This window comes from Ursus arctos, unplaced genomic scaffold (assembly GCF_023065955.2).
Source record: "Ursus arctos isolate Adak ecotype North America unplaced genomic scaffold, UrsArc2.0 scaffold_25, whole genome shotgun sequence".
Lineage (NCBI taxonomy): Eukaryota > Metazoa > Chordata > Mammalia > Carnivora > Ursidae > Ursus > Ursus arctos.
The window spans coordinates 1,949,246-1,967,890 of record NW_026622930.1 but is presented as its reverse complement, the minus strand read 5'-3'; the positions used below and the strand labels follow the sequence as shown (position 1 = coordinate 1,967,890).

General features: G+C 48.6%; 1 protein-coding gene across 1 annotated transcript in view; it reads left to right on the top strand.

Annotated features, from left to right (window-relative positions):
* The window catches only part of TDRD9 (tudor domain containing 9), a 54,651-nt gene that overhangs the window by 4,179 nt on the left and 31,827 nt on the right, over window positions 1-18,645 (top strand). The window contains exons 5-16 of the mRNA XM_048220025.2: window positions 880-937; window positions 4,269-4,373; window positions 8,523-8,620; window positions 9,389-9,520; window positions 10,636-10,801; window positions 10,889-10,952; window positions 11,029-11,092; window positions 11,377-11,421; window positions 12,079-12,132; window positions 15,444-15,560; window positions 16,570-16,677; window positions 18,170-18,270. Coding sequence (XP_048075982.1) covers window positions 880-937; window positions 4,269-4,373; window positions 8,523-8,620; window positions 9,389-9,520; window positions 10,636-10,801; window positions 10,889-10,952; window positions 11,029-11,092; window positions 11,377-11,421; window positions 12,079-12,132; window positions 15,444-15,560; window positions 16,570-16,677; window positions 18,170-18,270 — 1,112 coding nt within the window. The remainder of the gene's footprint in view (window positions 1-879; window positions 938-4,268; window positions 4,374-8,522; window positions 8,621-9,388; window positions 9,521-10,635; window positions 10,802-10,888; window positions 10,953-11,028; window positions 11,093-11,376; window positions 11,422-12,078; window positions 12,133-15,443; window positions 15,561-16,569; window positions 16,678-18,169; window positions 18,271-18,645) is intronic.

The following is an 18,645-nucleotide window of genomic DNA, read 5'->3' as shown; positions in this document are numbered from 1 at the left end:
CATGCACAGTTCAGCCTCCTTGCTTCCAGTACAGATGTTCAGACTCTAGGGTAGCCAGGACCTTGCATGGTGTCCCAGTGCTGCCAGAGGCCCAGCCCTTCGTCTGTGTGTTAGCTTGGTTGTGCTTTTTGCCAGCACCCCTGAAGTCCCACATCTGAGGTTGGGGACAGCTATCTTTGCCTGGCTTCTTGCCTGTTGTTTTAAAGCACCTGCTGTGTTGCCAGGCTTTGTGTGGGAGGGATTACGCAGGAAGAGGGGTAGCAGTTAAGATCATGCATGTGGACCTGGGCAGAGAGGTGGCATGAGTCCCTGTCACCTGTTGTTGTGTGACTTTGAGCAGATCACCTCTCTGAGACTTGTGTTGTTTGAATGCAGACAGTTAGGAATTGTAGTGTGTGTGTGTGGACTAACATTGCAGTAGCGGCACAGTGCCTGGCTCTGTGCCTGGGTGCGAGCAGTACGAGGAGATAGGTGCTCTTTATTGAACACTCGGTTCATGCCAGCAACAATTCTGAGCACTTTGCCCTTGTTAACTCCTGGGATCTTCACAACAGCCCTGTTGGGGCGGCCATCCTCCTTATTACGTGCGTGCTGTGTATGAGAACCACGAGGTAAGTAACTGGCCCAACGCCCCACCCTGGTGTAGGGCAGAGCTGGGAGCCCACCCTGCACCAAGTCCCCCACCCCCCTCCCGGACCCCTGAGCAGTTGTAGCTTGTAGAAAACAGGAAAACTATTAATTTTAAAATTTGAATCCAATATTTACATTAAAAAGCTTTTAAATAATAATTTTTGAGCTTGAGGTGTTTTTTTTCACCTTTGCCTAATGTTTCCAGTATACAGTAGGAACGTCAGATGCTTTGTTTTTGATGTTTGATAGATTATCCTGTCTACCAACATCGCAGAGAGCTCCGTCACAGTTCCAGATGTCAAATACGGTAAGGCGCCTCTCGGTTTTCCCCACGTTGAGAACTGTAGTATTTGTAGGCAGATCTGCCCCTCAGGAATTCATCTTCCTCCTCATCCCCATCTCTTGTTTGGAAGTTTCTCCGTACTTGTAGTTCACCATTTCCTCCTCCTCTGGGGCATTGTGAGGCCCTTGTGGACAGGAGAGCTTGGGGCTGCCGCATGTTGGGTTCTGAGGCTGGAGGGAAGGGTGTGGGCAGGAGCTTGGCTGATCTGTCACTCAGAGTAGCTTTAGTGGGTTACCGTGTCAACTCAGAGGGAAGCTACTCATAATTTGGTATTTTCCATATATGATTACTTTGTGAGATTGCTTTATTAATGGATTTTCTACGTTTATTAATTCATATTTTGAAGCCTCACATGTGCCAGGCACTGCTCTCGATGCTGGGGAAACAGTGATGACTAAGCCAAAGCCCTGTCTCATGGTGGCTGTGTTCTGTGTTCTGATGGGAGAGACAGACAGCAGGCAAAAATATGTATCATTTCAGGGAGAGCTCAGTGCTGTGTAGGAGAGTGCATCAGACAGAGGGTTATAGTTATTGGGAAAAATGATCTTTTAGACAGGGTGATGTGGGAACATCTTGCTGAGGAAGTGGTATTTGAACAAGACTTGAATCGAGTGAGGAATGAGCCATGGGAAGACGTGGTTCAGGCTTGGGGAATGGGTTTGAGGAGAAGCAAGGGGACAGAGTGGGTGGACAGATAAACACGTAAACTTGGGGAATGACAGTGTCTTATCTCTGTGCCAGGGATGATTCTAGCTGCTAGAGAAATAGTAAACAGGCAAAAGTCTTTGTTCTCAGATACCTTCAGTGTAGGTAATTGAAAGACAGACAAATAAAATGAGACATGCAGTATGTGAAATGATGGTGTGTCTAAGAGGAAGAAGTAGAGGGGGCAGGGGGTAGTGGGGAAGGGCAACTGAGGTTGTTGATGGAGTGGCCGGGGAAGGGGTAGGGGCTGGGGGAGGAATGTTTGTAGGAGGAACAGAGTGTGCAAAGTCTGTGAAGCAAGTGCAGGAAGATTGGTAAAGGAAGTAGGGAGACTGGGGAGCTGGACCAGGCGTGCGGGAAGGAAGTGGTTGGAGGGAGAGGTCAGGGAAGTAAAGGGGTGGGGTACCAGGTCATGCAAGGCCTTCTAGGGCATGTGAGGCCTTTGGGTTTTGCTGGTGAGAGAGTTCTGAGAGTAGGGATGACTTACCTGCAGTCCATCCAAGGGCAGACTACAGCGGGGCTGAGGGGAGTGGGGGTGCTGAGTGAGGAGGGTACGACTAGTGTGGGCAAGAATCCGTGGTGGTTTGCAGGGGGATTTGGTGGGAGGAACGTAAGGAGTGGCCAGTTCTGGAGAGGTGTGCTGGGGGATCTGGTGCGGGGCTGTGGGAGACATGGAGCGGTAAGGTGGGGACACCTGCTGTGTGTCCAGGAATAGTCGGCTGTGTAGCCTGGAGACCAGCGGTCCACGGGTGGCCGCGCTCCCCAGCAAGTGCACATGGGGAAGGCGTTTCTGGTATTTAAAGATGGGCAGTAATGGGGAGCTGCAGAGGGACAGCCAGCAAAGTCCTAGAAACCAAATCAGAAGGTGTTGTGAGGAAGATGGGGTGGACAAGAATGTCATGCTGATGATTGGTCAGGTTTGAAGAAGACTGGAAATTGGCTATGGATTTAGCAACATGGACGTCATTGGTGACCTTGACCAGAGCAGTTTTGCTGGAGGTCACAAAAGGATGGAAGGGGAGAGGCATTGGAGGCAGTGAAGTCAGCACTCCCGAGGCATTCTGCTGTAAAGGGGAGCAGAGAAATAGGGCAGTAGCTGAACGGCAGCTGGAGCCAACAGAACACATTTCCAGTACCAGCGGGAGACCCAGCAGCACTTTTCCTGGGTGACGGGAAACGTACAGAGGACGATGCAGGAGCGAGGGCCCGGTTGCTGTGGCCTCGTCCTTGTGAAGGGCAGAGGAGATGCGATGGGGCATCGCATGGGTGCTTGGCCTCTGTGTGCATGTGGGTGGTTTCCCTTTGCTCCCAGGGAAAGGCTGGAGTGTGAGGAGAGGTGCCCGAAGGAGCTCATGAGGCCCTCTACTGCCTCGGCTTCCCCCCGTGAGCCAGAGGCGTGGCCGTTAGCACACAGTGAGACGAGGGGGCCGTAGAGATTTGACAGGACCCTAAAGACTTGGGGGAGTGAGGTTGATGGACCAGGGGCTGTGTCCCCTGAGGGCCACTCGAGCCTAGTGGCCAGGAATAGAAAGGGGGCAGTCCATCTGCTGGCCTGATGGGTTTGTCCTTCTCTGGCTCCAGGAACTGCGCAGTGGAGGCCTGGGCTGTGCTTGGTCAGACTAGCAGATCAGAATGGGAAGGCACAGAGTTCCCAATACCTTCAGGGAGTGGAGCTGAAGTTTGGTCAGCAGGGAAGGGAGGACTGGAGGCAGCAAATGGAGGGAGAGCTAACAGGTCATAAGATGGACAGATCGTGGGGCCATCTACAGGGAGTAAGGATAGCTGTGTAGGCCTGGAGGCAGGGAGAGGAAGGATAATTCTGGTTCAGAGAGGGGCACTTTCTGTCACTGTAATGCCGGTGTCAGGTGCGGCCCTGGGTGGAGGGTGGAGGACAGGATGATCAGAGGGAGTTGATGGGATGCCTCCATTGTTTGCTGGGCATGAAAGTCACCAAAAATTCTGGTGGGAGCAGCGTTGGAGGAGGTGAGGACTGGGGAGCCAGAAGAGGGTGGTGGTGGTGGTGAAGTGAACGAGGCAGAGGTTTTCTGGGAGGGCGGTAGCAGGGAGGGGTGGAGAGGACACATACTGCTCCTTCATGCCCAGCGTGTGAGGGGTCGGGGACAAGAGGGCACCCTGCCTGCCAGCCTGGCCTGCTTCCTACAGTCAAAACAGGGATGGTCTGTCCAGGGGGGACTTGGAGGGGCTTCCATCAGTTGGGTCCCACAGATAAGGACACTGAAGCCCCGAGAAGCCAAGCAGCTTGCACTCTGCCCTGGATTTGAGCCCCTGCAGTCCAGCACTGCCGTCGTCGTGCCCCTCTGACCGTGCTCTTTTGGGTGCAGTCCAGACAGGCTCTTCATATGGCATGTTGGGTCCACAGGGCTTATGTCCTCTATGCCCAAAGGCTCCCAGTCCTTACAGTAAAGACTGTGAGCCTGGGCAGTAAGTGGCTGTGCATTTGCAGAGCTTCTGTACGTGCACTGATTCTAAAGACAGCGTGTTTCATACTGTTTTGTCGCTATGCATTGTGATTATTACACAGTTATTTCTTGTTATCATGGTGTTTACATTCCTTTTTTTTAAATGACAGTTATAGATTTTTGTTTGACTAGAACTCTGGTTTGTGATGAAGATACGAATTATCAGAGTCTGCGATTGAGCTGGGCCTCTAAAACCAGTTGTAATCAGAGAAAAGGTAAGGCGTTCGTGTCCCGCACGGTAATGAATTGTGGCACATTCAGGTGTCTTTAAAAATTTTTGGTTTTTGTGTTTTTACTCTTATGCTGATACTTTGTTCACTGGAACCGGTTCGAAGTTTTCAGCAGCAGTGACTTCTGTCATCAGACCCTACATTTAGATCTGTGATTCTTCTCTCGTCCGTAGAGTCAGGTGACAGCTTTTGTATGTAACAGACAAGCATCTGCTCATCTCAGCACTACCAGTTTTTGCGGTGAATGCAGAAAGTGTTTGGGGAATGGTTACGGAGACCAAGTTAATTTTTGATCATTTTAAATTAACTTTTGGTAATCCTTCCTCTGACTTCTCCCCAAGTCCTGATCCTTCTAGGGTTAATTTTCCAAATTGGTTCCACAGAGGGTCCCGCATTTGCCGTGATGTGCGCGTGTTGTATCACTGGGGAGTTGAGGGTATGGAGGGTCTGTCCGGGTGGGAGGCCTTTGACCCCAGTGGAGGTGCAGTTGTGATGTGCTTGGACAGGTTGCTCCTGTCACCTGTGGGGGTCGGGCCCCAGGGGGCAGCATTCTCAGTGTGGACCGAGGGGTGGCTTGTGTTTTATCAGAGCACTCGCAGGGAGGGCGGATGAAGGGCCGTTCCGAAATACCTGTCGGGCAGTAAAGCTGCTGCGTCCTTGAGAGAGTAGAGGCAACATTCATTGAGTGTTTGATGTGAACTTGTTAAATCCTCGTCCCACCCTGTGAGGTAGTACACGGTGGCTGTCTGGGCTGCACTGGACCAGGGACAGTGGTGGCCCTGCTCTGGCTGCGTCCGCGTCCTTAACACGCACCTCTGCTGCCTGCCCTGAGCCAGCTTGCCCGGAGGGGGCGTGAGACTGAATGACCGAGCAGCCACTCACATCTGGGCAGGAGCGGCTTCTTTTTTTTTTTTTTTTTTTTTAAAGATTTTATTTATTTATTTGACAGAGATAGAGACAGCCAGCGAGAGAGGGAACACAAGCAGGGGGAGTGGGAGAGGAAGAAGCAGGCTCATAGCAGAGAAGCCCGATGTGGGGCTCGATCCCACAACGCCGGGATCACGCCCTGAGCCGAAGGCAGACGCCCAACCGCTGTGCCACCCAGGCGCCCCGCCAGAAGCGGCTTCTCACTGGGCATGTGGAAAAACTGGATGTTGAGTTATGTACCTCTCTACCCAGAACTGCCCCCCAAACAAAAACCCATGCTCAGAAAAAATGACTAGAAATAAATACCCAAAAATGTTCAAGTGATTATCTTTGGGGAAGTCTTGAGATTATAGGAGTTTTAGCCTTTGTCTGTTTTTCAGTATATTCAAGATTTCTGTAATAAAAATTCTTTCTCCTACAAGAAGCTGCAAGAATCGTCCATAGAGTCCCCCGAACCCCTGCCCCAGCATCTCCAGCTTGTTAGCAGGGAGCTCTCCCAGCTGCAGTCGGGCGCTTGATGTAGGTACGATGCATTGGCCACTTTGATACGCGCTCCGGTGTGTGTCCTGTGCAGTTCGATGCTGTGTGTAGACTCGTATCAGCACCACCGTCTGAACACGGACCTGTTCGTTGCCTGGAAGGAGCGGCCCAGTGCCGCCACTTTGTAGTCACATCCCCAGCGTGCTCTGCCAACCGCTGGGCTCTTGTTCATGGGCTTGTTGTTGCGAGGCCGTTGGACACATGGAGTTATGCAGCAGGTGACTTTAGATGGGCTTTCTTCGCTCACCATAACCTCCTGAGGACCCGTGCAGTTGCTGCGTGTATCCGGAGTCCCTCTTGCTGCTGGATCCCATCGTGCCGTTCGCCCGTGGAAGGACATTTGAGTATCTCTGGTTCTCAGCGATCTCAAATTAAGCCACTGTGGATATGGACGTGCAGGCTTTGTGTGGACATTAGTTCTCATTTCTCTGGGATAAAAGCCCAGGAGTGCAATTACTGGGGGACACGGGGAGCACGTGGTGAGTTTTGTAACAAACTGCCCCCCCCCGTTGCTGTGGCAGCTGCACCGTTTCGCGTCCCCACCAGCTGCGTATGTGATCGTTTGCTGCACGTCGTCGCCAGCCTGCCGTGTTACTGCGGGTGTGTGAGCACGGCTCCCTGCGACTGGGATGGCTGAGGCGAGTGGCTCGTCCTCTGCGTCTCTCGACGGAGCCCGTTTACAGCTGCACTGTGTGCGCGCTGACTGTTGGGCTTGGGAGCTCTCCGTGCAGCCGCCACACCAGTCCTGTGTGAGCTGTTACGTGTGTGGTTCGCACGCGTGTCTCCCATTCCGTTCTGTATGTTCTCCTTTCATCCTCCTCACAGCTCTTTCAAAGAGAAGTTTTAAATTTGGCCGAGGTCCAATGTATCCGTTTGTCCTTCTGTGGATCGTTTGGGGTCACGCGTAGGAGTGCTTCCCCTCGCCCTGGCTCGCAGGTGGTTCTCCGGAGTTTTCTTCTCAGAGTGTTCTACCTGTGTGTTCTGTACTTATGGCTGCGACCCATTTGAACTACTTTCTGTAATTACTTCTCTGAGGTGTGGGGTGAGGTGCATTTCTTTGCCTGTGGATGTCCAGTTGTTTCAGCACCACTGAATTTTCCGCACGGAGTGGCTTCTGCACCTGGTGAAGTGTCGCTGGGGCACACCTGTGTGGGACTCTGCCTGGGTGCTTGGTGTCGTCCTGTTGGCGTGCACGTCTCTCCCTTCACCGGCAGCGTGCTGGTTGTGGCGAGACTTCACCTACAGCAGACAGGCTTCTCCCACTTCACTCTTCACTTTCAAAATTGTCGGAGTTATTCTACTTTGCCCTCCCATACAGGTTTTAGAATGAGCTTATCTAGGTCGCAAAAAAATCATCTTGTGATTTTGATAGGAATTGTGTTAAATCTGGCAGTCATTTTGTGGAGAATGGGTGTGTTTGTTATGTTGAGTCCTTCCGTCCCTGCACACAGTGTATGTGTCTCCATTTATTAAGGTCTTCTTTGATTTCTTTAATCAGCGTTGTGTTGTTTCCAGCATAAAGATCCTAAGTATTTCGTTTTACTTGGAGTGATTGTAAATATTTTATTTATTTATTTGAGAAAGAGAGAGCACAAACAAGGGGAGGGGCAAAAGGAGAGGGAGAAGCAGACTCCCTGCTGAGCATGGAGCCCATGGACGTGGGGCTCGATCAATAGACGCTTAACCGACTGAACCACCCAGGTGCCCGGCATTGCGTTTTTAATTTTGGTTTTTACCAATTGTGGTATATAAAAATGTGATTGACTTTTGTGTGTCATTCTTCTATCCTGTGACTTTGCCGAATTTGCTAATCGGTTCTAGGAGTTGTTTTTGTTTTTGTTTTTGGTCATTAGCTTGGAGTTTTCTACTTAGACAGTCCTGTCGTGTGCAGGTAGGTGCGGGGTGGGGGTGATGGCAGTGCTGAAGTCTGGACTCACCACTCGACCTCCTGATGGGGAGGGGATCTACCAGGAGAAATGGTGGGGGTGGGGGGGCAGGAGGGCACACTCCCCCTCCATCTTTCCTGACTCCACATGTGGGGAAGGAAAGAACCTCCCTGGGCTGCCCCATTTTGTAAAGCTGAGTATTAGGGACACTCTTCCCCCTTGCCCCATTTTCTTTCCTTGGGAGATTTTATTTTGTTTTGGGATAAAGGAGTTTTTACTCCACAAGCAGTACAGTTGCAAGAGAAGAGTCATTCATGGTGATGTGTGAAGGCCAGGCCTGACTCCGAGCCCTTTACACAGGTGTGAGGATAGATGACAGCCGCAAAGAGCCCAAGGCAGGTGCTGACAGCCTGCGCCATAGCCACGTCACTGGGGGAGCCACACCCGCTCCCGCCAACTTTTACTCTTGTGTTTTTATTATTATGAGCTTTGCATTTGCAGGAAATGTCTTGTATTTAAATGTTTTGATTTCCATTAGATATCGGGGCCAACATTGGTTTCTTTAGAAATACGGTTGGGTTTTATACTGTAGATTATGGAGTAGAAGTCAGCACTTAATCTGCCTATGTACGAGGACTTCTGACAGTCATCTATTCTAAGTGTTTACTGCCCTAGTCTGGTAGAAGAGGTTTTCCTTAATATTTAATGGTTATCCTTAAATATTTATGCTAACGTTAAAGTGACTCATGTCAAATGGTGTTTGGTTGCTTCCCCTCCGCAGGCCGTGCGGGGCGAGTATCTAAAGGGTGCTGTTACAGACTGATCCACAGGGATTTCTGGGACAGCTCCATCCCTGACCACGTCGTTCCTGAGATGCTGGTAATACTCTCTGGTCATTTTCAAAGTTTATTTTTTACAGAGTTTTACTGAATCGTCTAAGTATAATTTTAGGTGTTCTATAATTTTGATTCCAGAAAAATCATCATCTGCCCAAACTAGTCTTTATTATTATTATTTTTTAAAGATTTTATTTATTTACTGGACAGAGAGAGACACAGCTAGAGAGGGAACACCAGCAGGGGGAGGGGGAGAGGGAGAAACAGACTGCGCTGAGCAAGGAGCCCGATGCGGGGCTCGATCCTAGGACCCTGGGATCATGACCCGAGCAGAAGGCAGATGCTTAATGACTGAGCCACCCAGGTGCCCCCAAACTCCCCCAAACTAGTCTTTACTCGAAGTGCTGGCTTGCCGTTAACTAAGCGCCAGGCACTCTGCTAGGACTTCACATGCGTGTTCAGTTTCTCCTGGGAGGAGTGGTTCCTCGCGTCTCTGGGCTCCACAGCCCCTTTGTAGCTCATGAACGTCCGGTTGGCTGTTTGCTTCTTCTCAGTCTCTCCTCTCTTCTTCCTTCTCTGCTTCATCTTTCTCTTCCTTCTCTCTCCCCCCTTCTCCCTCCCGTTTCTGTCACCTCTTCTTGTCTCTGTCCTGCTCTTTCTCCTTCTCTCACCCTCCGTCTCTCTCTCCCATCTTCTGTTTTTCTTTCTGTTTTTCTCCTCCTCTGTTCTGCTTCTGTGTCTGAAGTACCGGTCATGTGGGTAGGTTAATTATTTTGTTATTTTATTATTTCTAAATTTTTGCTCTTTTCAGCGTTGTCCCTTAGGAAGCACAATATTGAAAGTGAAATTGCTGGACATGGGTGAACCAAGAGCTTTGCTGGCAACCGCCCTTTCTCCGCCTAGTCTGAGTGACATTGAACGAACCATCCTTCTACTAAAGGAGGTACATCTGTCTGATGTACATCAGTGTTGGGAAGAGCTAAGATTTTGTTGGGTAAATTTCAGAAGTTTCCTAATGTGGATAGCTTTAAAGTTGACAGAGCATGTGTAATTTGCCTCATTGTTGATTGCAGATTCCATACCTGTTGTTTACCCCAATTTTGTTAGTTGTCCTGCTGAGGCTCTCAACTTTGCTGTCTCCCCCTCCCTCCTCCACCACTCCCTCCCCCACCTGCTGTGTGCTGGCTCCACGGGGAGTGCTGGGAGAAGAGATGTGTATGATGATGTTGAATGGTTATTCTTAAATACACCTTTCTGCAAATGTTAAAGTAATTAACGCTAAGTGGTGTTTGCACATTTCTTCTTCGAAGGCCTGGCGGGTCAAGTGTCTAAAGCGCCCTGTTGTAGGCTGATGCGCAGGGATTCCCAGCAGCTCCCCGCCACCCCCAGGCATGTGCCTGTGGTGCCTGTCAGCTCCTGCGCTCTCTCCCTGCAGTTCTGTCTCCACCCATCCTCTAGGGGCTCCATCCCTTGCTGGAAAATGCTTTGCCTCCTTGGATTCCTGGTCTCGACACCCTGCTCATGCTGTGTTCTTGCTACTTGCAGCCCTGGCCTTTGCCGGCATTCCACTTCTTGGGGCTGTAGATACTCTGCTTCTGGCCTCGAAGTTGGGGGTGCTCTGGCATTTGCCTTTATCTTGATTCTGGTTTGTGTTTCTATGAAATACCCTTTGTCAAGTTAAGGAAGTTTCTCCCCACAGACAGTTTAATACGTTGTGTTGTGCGTGACCCCCACGATGTGTTAGTTAGGCCTTTGGTTTCATATGGTGCATGCCATATTTGTTAAATTGTGAGTGAGGTAGACTTTTGTGGGCGTATCTTGAGTGTTACATCGCAGCGTCGCCCTTTTAAAAAATAATAAAATGTAGTCTAAGTTCTTAAAAGCATTAAGAGAATTATTTTTCAGTAGCATCAATTTTTTACAAGTCATTTTAGATGTCTTTTAGAATCTTAATCCCCAGAATTTGGTCTGCATTTCCTGTTTAGACTCCCTACCTTAAGGGAAAAGGGAGCAAGAAGAAGTCAGTGCTTGCTAACAGGGTGAATTTATTTTGTAAAGGTCGGTGCACTTGCAGTGAGTGGGCAAAGAGAAGATGAGAACCCCCATGATGGCGAACTGACCTTCTTAGGAAGAGTCTTAGCCCAGCTTCCTGTTAATCAACAGCTCGGTAAACTCATAGTCCTTGGACACGTATTTGGATGTCTAGATGAATGTCTTATTATAGGTAAGTGTGAGCGCACGGAAATCCGCCGGGAGGGGTGTGGAATGCCACTCTAACCATCTCGCCTCGTCTTTGTTTTTCTCTTGTTAGCGGCAGCTCTTTCTTTGAAGAATTTTTTTGCAATGCCTTTTAGGCAGCATCTTGATGGATACAGGTACGTAATAGTCCTATTTCTAAAAGTCACTTTGTTTTAATGGTATCACATGACACTGTTTGTTATCTGTTTATAGGAACAAAGTGAATTTCTCTGGCAATAGTAAGAGTGACTGTATTGCACTTGTCGAGGCGTTTAAAGTAAGTTTTCTCTGTGCAGGCGGGGAAAGCAACTATCATGGATCGTTAGTACATTTTCCTACCGTAGCCCTGTCTCTGCTGAAAGCATTGTGAGGCTTGTTGATGTCCAACATGAAACAGACCATGTGGGAAGAAGTAAATGGGGGTGGGAGTTCAATTTTATGAAGTTGAATGGAAAAAATTAAATTTGTAAGTTTTCTGTAGTCAAAATGTGTTGAAATGAGACTTTAAAATTTTTTAATTAGCTAATAAAGTGTTTTTGAAACTGGGTCATTTATTTTTAGGCTTGGCAAACTTGCAGACAGAGAGGAGACCTGCGGCATCCAAAGGTTGGTTCTTTCATTGGTAGCCGGTTGTAAGGGACCCAGGGAGACTCCCCAACACTTCTCTCTTGGCCTCACCACCACAGGTGACACAGGAGAGCGCCAAGCCTGAGCTGAGGTCACTGTGGCCTGTCCTCAGAGGGCGGCAGGCTCTAACAGTGAGCAGGCAGTCCTAGGGCAAAGAGCCTGTCTTTGCTGGCAGTGGTCCCTTGCAGGGGCGGCTCCTGGGCCTTGGGAACTGCGCAGAGCCCTGCTGTGTGGTGGCCTTCTGCCCCTGAGTCCCCATGATGCTCTGCAGGGTCGGGAGCCTCCTCAGTGGCCAGTGCTCAGTGCCTGCAGGTGTGGGCCTCGAGGAGCCCGCTCACAGCTAAGAACTCTGAAGGCTTTCCTCTTGCTGCTGTGAACTCGGTTGTAGAGAGTAGGCTTAAAAGAATTCAACATGTAGGCCTCCCTTTTTTTTTTTTTTTTGGTCAAGTTTTGTTCTCCTTCTAAACTGATTAGGTTCAAAAGGTTTAAAAGCTTCCTTTTAAAGAGCCAGCCGTGGTTTTTCTTCGGTTGGTGTACATGTTCTTTCTGATTTCTATTTTTAGATGACGTAGATGTATTATGGTAGCCAAATTCGCTCTAATTTGTTAACACTGAGTATTGTGCCTTTATTTAAAGGATGAACTTGATTGGGGGCGGTTAAATTACATTCAGATCAAGAGAATCAGAGAGGTGAGTTGTGAGTTCTGTGGCTGAGAATAAAGACGGCGCGTCCAGTGTTTGTGAAGTGCCTGTGGCGTGCAGCATGGTGTGAGCGCTCGGGCTGCAGTGGGGGTCTGTGTACATGTTACATGTGTAGGATGCAGTTTTTATAGTATGTAACTCATGAGTATTTATGTTTAAGTATAACATGGAGCGCGCATATGCAACTTGTATGTATGATTAAATATATGTATTTAACTCCTATTAATTTAGTTCTCTTGTAATTTCAAAGGCGATAACATCATTTTCTCATTCTGCATGTTGCGTACGTGTGCCCTCTCGGATTCTTGATTAGATTTGTGTGTTCAGGGGTTCCCCAAGACCACCCTCGGGCTCCGTGATTGGTTAGAAGGACTCACAGATCTCAGAAAAGCTATTCTATTTATGGTTATAGTTTATTATAGCTAAGGGATACAGGTTAAAATTAGCAAAGGTGAAAGGCACACAGGGAGAAGTCCAGACAACACACGTGCCAGGCTTCCCTTCTCTCCCCTGTGGGCGTGAGGGCACAGCCAGCTCTACCGGCAGCCATGGGTGACAGCAGGCGTGAGGGATTGCCAACCGGAGAGGCTCACTTGGGCCTTGGTGTCCAGGTTTGTACTTGAGGGTGTTTATGTAGGCCTGGGGCGCCTGCATAGCTGACCCTCGTGACTCAGTTGTTCGCCCCTCCAGATCTCACGCTGCTACTGCATGGCACAGGGCCTCCACCCTAAATCCTATTGCTGCCACCAGCTCCTGCTCAGCCCCAAGGCCTCAGGCCAACAGGACACTCTTCTGCGGCAGGATGGTCCAAGGGCTGAGAGGCTGTGTCCCAGGAACCAGATCTGGCTTTGGAATGTGCAGGGTGTGGACAGCCCAGGCCTGTTGGGTTAACCCTTCGCTGTGCAGTGTGCACAGGCTTAGCCTGTTTTACGTAGAGGACTTTCTCTGGGTTTGCTTTGTTGGTCTTTTTTTTTTTTTTTTTTTTTTTTTTAAAGATTTATTTTATTTATTTGACAGAGATAGAGACAGCCAGCGAGAGAGGGAACACAAGCAGGGGGAGTGGGAGAGGAAGAAGCAGGCTCATAGCAGAAGAGCCTGATGTGGGGCTCGATCCCAGATCGCCGGGATCACGCCCTGAGCCGAAGGCAGACGCTTAACCGCTGTGCCACCCAGGCGCCCCTGCTTTGTTGGTCTTTGGTGTAGGTTTTTTGGGGGAAGGGGAAAGGTAGAGGATTTTAATTGATTTTTGCTTTTTTTCTGTTAATTTAGCCCTTTGTCTCTTGGTTTAGTATTTAAGTCTTCCTGAGATGAATATTTAATCCATGAATACTTCTAGTTTTTCTAGTTAAAAGCTTTTTCTTTTTTTTTTTTTTTTAAAGATTTTATTTATTTGACAGAGAGACAGCCAGTGAGAGAGGGAACACAAGCAGGGGGAGTGGGAGAGGAAGAAGCAGGCTCCCAGCGGAGCAGGGAGCCCAATGTGGGTCTCGATCCCAGGACCCTAGGATCACACCCTGAGCCGAAGGCAGACGCTGAGCCACCCAGGTGCCCCTAGTTAAAAGCGTTTAAGCTGTGTATTTTCTTGTTTGGCCATATCCCGTTGATTTTTGATAAGTAGGGATTATTATTCCCGTCTCTTAACTTTTTTTAGTGTCGGTTTCCTCCTTGACTAAAGAGTTTTTTTTTTTAAAGATTTTATTTATTTGTGACAGAGAGACAGCCAGCGAGAGGGAACACAGCAGGGGGAGTGGGAGAGGAAGAAGCAGGCTCCCAGCGGAGGAGCCCGATGTGGGGCTCGATCCCAGAACGCCGGGATCACGCCCTGAGCCGAAGGCAGACGCTTAACGACTGCGCTACCCAAGCGGCCCTGACTGAAGAGTTTTTAAGTGGAATATTTGAATTTTCACTTAGAAATATTTTCAGATGTCTTGTTTTGTGATTCATTTCAGATTTTATTGCATTTTGGTCAGAAAAGGTGACTTGCATACTTTTATGCTGACTTTTAACTAAGAAGTCCTATGTGACAACAGCCTTATGAAAGGGTTCAGGAGCATGGAAGTACATAGGCTGACGTTGGGTGATGCGCCGGGCCCTACCTTCCGTGTTCCAGGCTTTCCCCGCCTCCTCACAGGTCATGATTTTCAAGTTTTTCTGTCTTTCCAGTTCTTTTTAGTTGTCTTCCAGTTAATGTTCACACCTGTGATTTGTAGGGTTTTTTACTTTAGTTGGAGATAATTTTGTGGTAAATTGTGAAAACTTATAGGTATTTGGGGTTGTGTATTCTTGTGTGTGTACTTTGAAGTTTGGTGTTTTGTGTGAAATGGTTTTTATTACAACTGGGTGATTTGTTGAGAGCAGCTGTTGAACCATTGGTCACTTGAGCTTGTTTATTTTATTTTATTTTATTTATTTTATTTTATCTTATCTTATCTTATCTTATCTTATTTTATTTGAATTCTAGTTAGTTAATGGTTTCAGGAGTAGAATTTAGTGGTTCATCACCTACATACAGCGCTCATCCCAACAGGTGCCCTCCTTCATGCCCAGCCCCCAGCCACGTCCCCCCAGCAACCCTGTTTGTTCTCAGCTTTTTTTTTAAAAGATGGTATTTATTTATTTGTGTGTGTGTGAGAGAGAGAAGGCGTGCGAGCGAGTGGGGAGGGGCAGAGGGAGAGGGAGAGTCTCAGGCAGACTGTGCTGAGTGTGGAGCCTGACGCCGGGCTCAGTCTCACGACCCTGAGGTCATGACCTGAGCCAAAATCAAGAGTCGGACACCTCACCAACTGTGCCAGCCAGGCGCCCCTGTTCTCATCTTGTTCTTAATCACAGAAGCGGTACACATTCATGTGGAGGTTTTGAGGCGTGTAAAGGACTTAACGCGGAGGCTGTGGTTCTGGTTACTTTCTCTCGTGATGCCCAGAGGACATCGTGGGTGTATGTTGTAGTGGTTGTGTGTGTGTGTGCATGCGTGTGCACGGACAGATACGGATCGTGAAGCACGTGTGGTTCTGCGTCCTGGTATTTTCTGTCAGCGTCATCTTGAGCATCTTTCCATTTCTTACTAATTCATCTTTAATAAGTTGAGTGGTACTAAATGCAGCGCCCGGTCCCGTAGACGTAGGAGCGCTTTGCTCATCGAGGGCGGCGTCCGGTCCCGTAGACGTAGGAGCGCTTTGCTCATCGAGGGCGGCGTCCGGTCCCGTAGACGTAGGAGCGCTTTGCTCATCGCACACTTACTTTCCAGTGTTCTCATTGTTCTGAGTAGCGTAAGTACTCCTATTTCAATGTGTCTTTCTTAGGTGGCTGAGTTATATGAAGAATTGAAGAATCGAATCTCCCAGTTCAATATGTATGTGGACTGTCGGCGGCCCGTCATGGACCAGGAGTATGTACACAAGCAGCGGTTCATCCTGCAGGTGTGCTGGGGTTTCCTGGACGTCTCTTCTCCTCCTTTCTCCCGGCTAGCTGTTGTGGTTGAGAAAGCCCCCAATGCTTTCTCTCTGATACAAATGATGCATCAAAAGATTTTAGGCCCCTGGTGTTCGTGCTGCTTTGGGGGACAGCATGGTTCAGGTTCCCGCGTCATGGAGTTGGTCACCCAGCCCCATTGCTCATCTCCAGAGGAACGTTTCTGTAGCACACCAGCTGTTGTTACTGCTTCAGGAGAGGTCCTTGGGTTTTTGCTTTTAAGAAACTAAAAATGTTCTTAATGTTATCCAACATATGTAGCTATTCCCTTACACTGAAAATACTAACTTTAGAGGGCATGATCAGGCTAGCTGGTTGGATGGGACGTTATAGGGATTGTGTAGAGGGAAGTGTATCCTACAAAGGGGCTAATGCTTCTGCGTTGGGGTTCAGAGAAGGAATATATCTGTACACATCAGCATGTAGACTTGGGTTGTAGGTGGCTGTCTGTGAATGGAGTGATGCTGGAACACAGTGTTTTTCTGGATGTCAAATTGGTTGGAGGCTGGGGAGAGTCTTCCGTGAATGTATGTGTCAAATGGTGCACTTGGATTGATGAAGGGACTGTCTACAGAGTGTGTTTAGAAGTGCATATTGGGTGTGCTTCTTGGAGTCTGGGGAGGTGCCTGGCCCGTGGAGGTGGGTATGTTGGACAGCAGGTGGGCAAGTGTGTACAGTCATTCGTGCCCTCACTCAACTCACCACTGTTTCCTAAACCTCCTTCTGAGAGGGGCTCCAGCTCCTTTGAAGAAGGACATGTCCGGAGTGCTTCTGTAGTAGCAGTGAGATAATCAGAATTGTGACTTTCTACTTGATTGGTGGAAGGGTCAGTATTTTTATGCACTCCTCTTTCACCTTACACCTGTTGGTTACATCGTTCTGGGAAGAGATTAGTGTATTGTTGAGACAGACCAATAAAAAATGTTGCTAGTTCATGAAAATCCAATTCTCTTCTAGGTGGTATTGGCAGGTGCTTTTTACCCAAATTACTTCACTTTCGGACAGCCTGATGAGGAGATGGCGGTGAGGGAGCTGGCCGGCAAAGACCCAAAGACGACCATTGTGGTAGGAGCTCGGCTTCAGTGTGGCTACTACCGTACATCATATCCTCTAGTCGTTCCCAGGTTTATAAGGACCTGGTGAATTTGTCTCCCCCTAAAGTGAATATTATGGCTTGTGTGACCTTTTCACATACATCTACTTGCTCTTCAGTCTGGCTGCCTTTTTTGCAGACCTGGCCTTGAAAGAAAGCCTTGAGAAATTACATATTTATGATTAATGCTGATTGGTCATGTGCCATTTTGAAGGATTTAAGACACTTCTCCATAAGTTTAAGAACATTTAGTTAACAGTTTTGTTTCACACAAAGTAAAATGTTACTGGTTGGCAGCTTTGTACAGCTGTACAGTTTCCTACAGGATTCTCCTTGGACACGGAGCTGTGCGTGCCTCCTTCATCCACAAGGCAGCCTGTTCACCCTGCGCTCTGGGGGCCAAAAATTTGTCTTCTGTGTGTGTTATAAAACCAGATGATAGCTTGTATTGACCCCACACTTATCTGAGAGGCCCTTATGACGTACTTTGTATTCATGCTTCTCTGAGCCTCGCACTGGCCCCTCGAGGCGGGGATTTACCACCAGCCTTCTTTCATGGGGTGGTTGAGTCCTAGGGCGACCCGGTACTTTGCTTCAGGAGACTTGACTAGACAGGTCAGAGCCCAGGCGTTCTCACCTACCCACTGCCTCTCTTGTGGGGCCAGGGTGGGTCCTGAGACAAACAGGACCTGGTGGCAGGGGCCGTGGCTGTGGCCAGGGCCTCAGGTTTCCTGCCAGAACCAGAGCCTGGGACACGAATCGCCAGGACAGAAGGGGGAAAGCGAGGACCTGGGGCTGGTGGAGAGAGTCTGCCGCAGCTCAGTGCGCTTTACTTCCGGCAGTGATGGTGGAAGTGCCCCAGTCCCTAACCTGTGCTCCTCTCGAGTTCCCAGTCTTCCTTATGTAGAAAGAGTCTTTTTTTTTTTTTTTTTAAAGATTTTATTTATTTATTCGACAGAGACAGAGACAGCCAGCGAGAGAGGGAACACAAGCAGGGGGAGTGGGAGAGGAAGAAGCAGGCTCATAGCAGAGGAGCCTGATGTGGGGCTCGATCCCATAACGCCGGGATCACGCCCTGAGCCGAAGGCAGACGCTTAACCGCTGTGCCACCCAGGCGCCCCTAGAAAGAGTCTTTTAAAGAGATGCATTTAGTCAGCTTGATTACTGGAAAGTAAAATAAAACACAACTCTTATTTTTTGTGTTAGGCTTTGGATTATTTTAACAGAGAAAGAATTATCTTTTATTTAACATATTTATCATTAAAGTTTAGTTATAACGTAACAGTCATCAGCCACTAAATATACCTATCCATAGAGTCTACATCTTATGGTTAAAAGCAGTGATCTAAAATAATGGGCTTTTTGTGAACTAAGGTAATGGGCAGCAGCTTAACTTTATGAACATTATCACTGTTTCGTTAGCTTTGACGTCTGCTCTGATGAATACTGCATTGTGTGTTACAGCTGAAACACATTCCTCCCTATGGATTTCTGTACTATAAACAACTACAGTCTCTCTTTCGACAGTGTGGTCAAGTCAAATCCATTGTATTCGATGGTGCAAAGTAAGTTGTGTATTTTTGTAATCAACTGAATTATGAAAGAGCCAGCATGTGTTCAATGTTTGCAGGAACTCATTCTTAAAACTGAGTGCACGCGGAAATGGGTCTCTATCCGGCTGCTCCGCATCACCTTGGAACCCAGCTTTGGTTTATCTTGTTGTCGGTAATGATTTATCTTCTTTTTCAACCAAGTGAGCTCCTAGAGGAGCTAAGCTGGGAGCTTGGCAGTCTGACACCAGGGAGGCTCTGCGGTGCCGTGCGGTGCTGGGGCGGGCGCTCGGAGCATGCGCCTGTCCCTAGGTTTTCATGGGGTGTCCCTAGTGATACGTCACTTTGTAGGCCACAAAGGTGCACGGGAGTAGGGTGTATCTGCTTGTA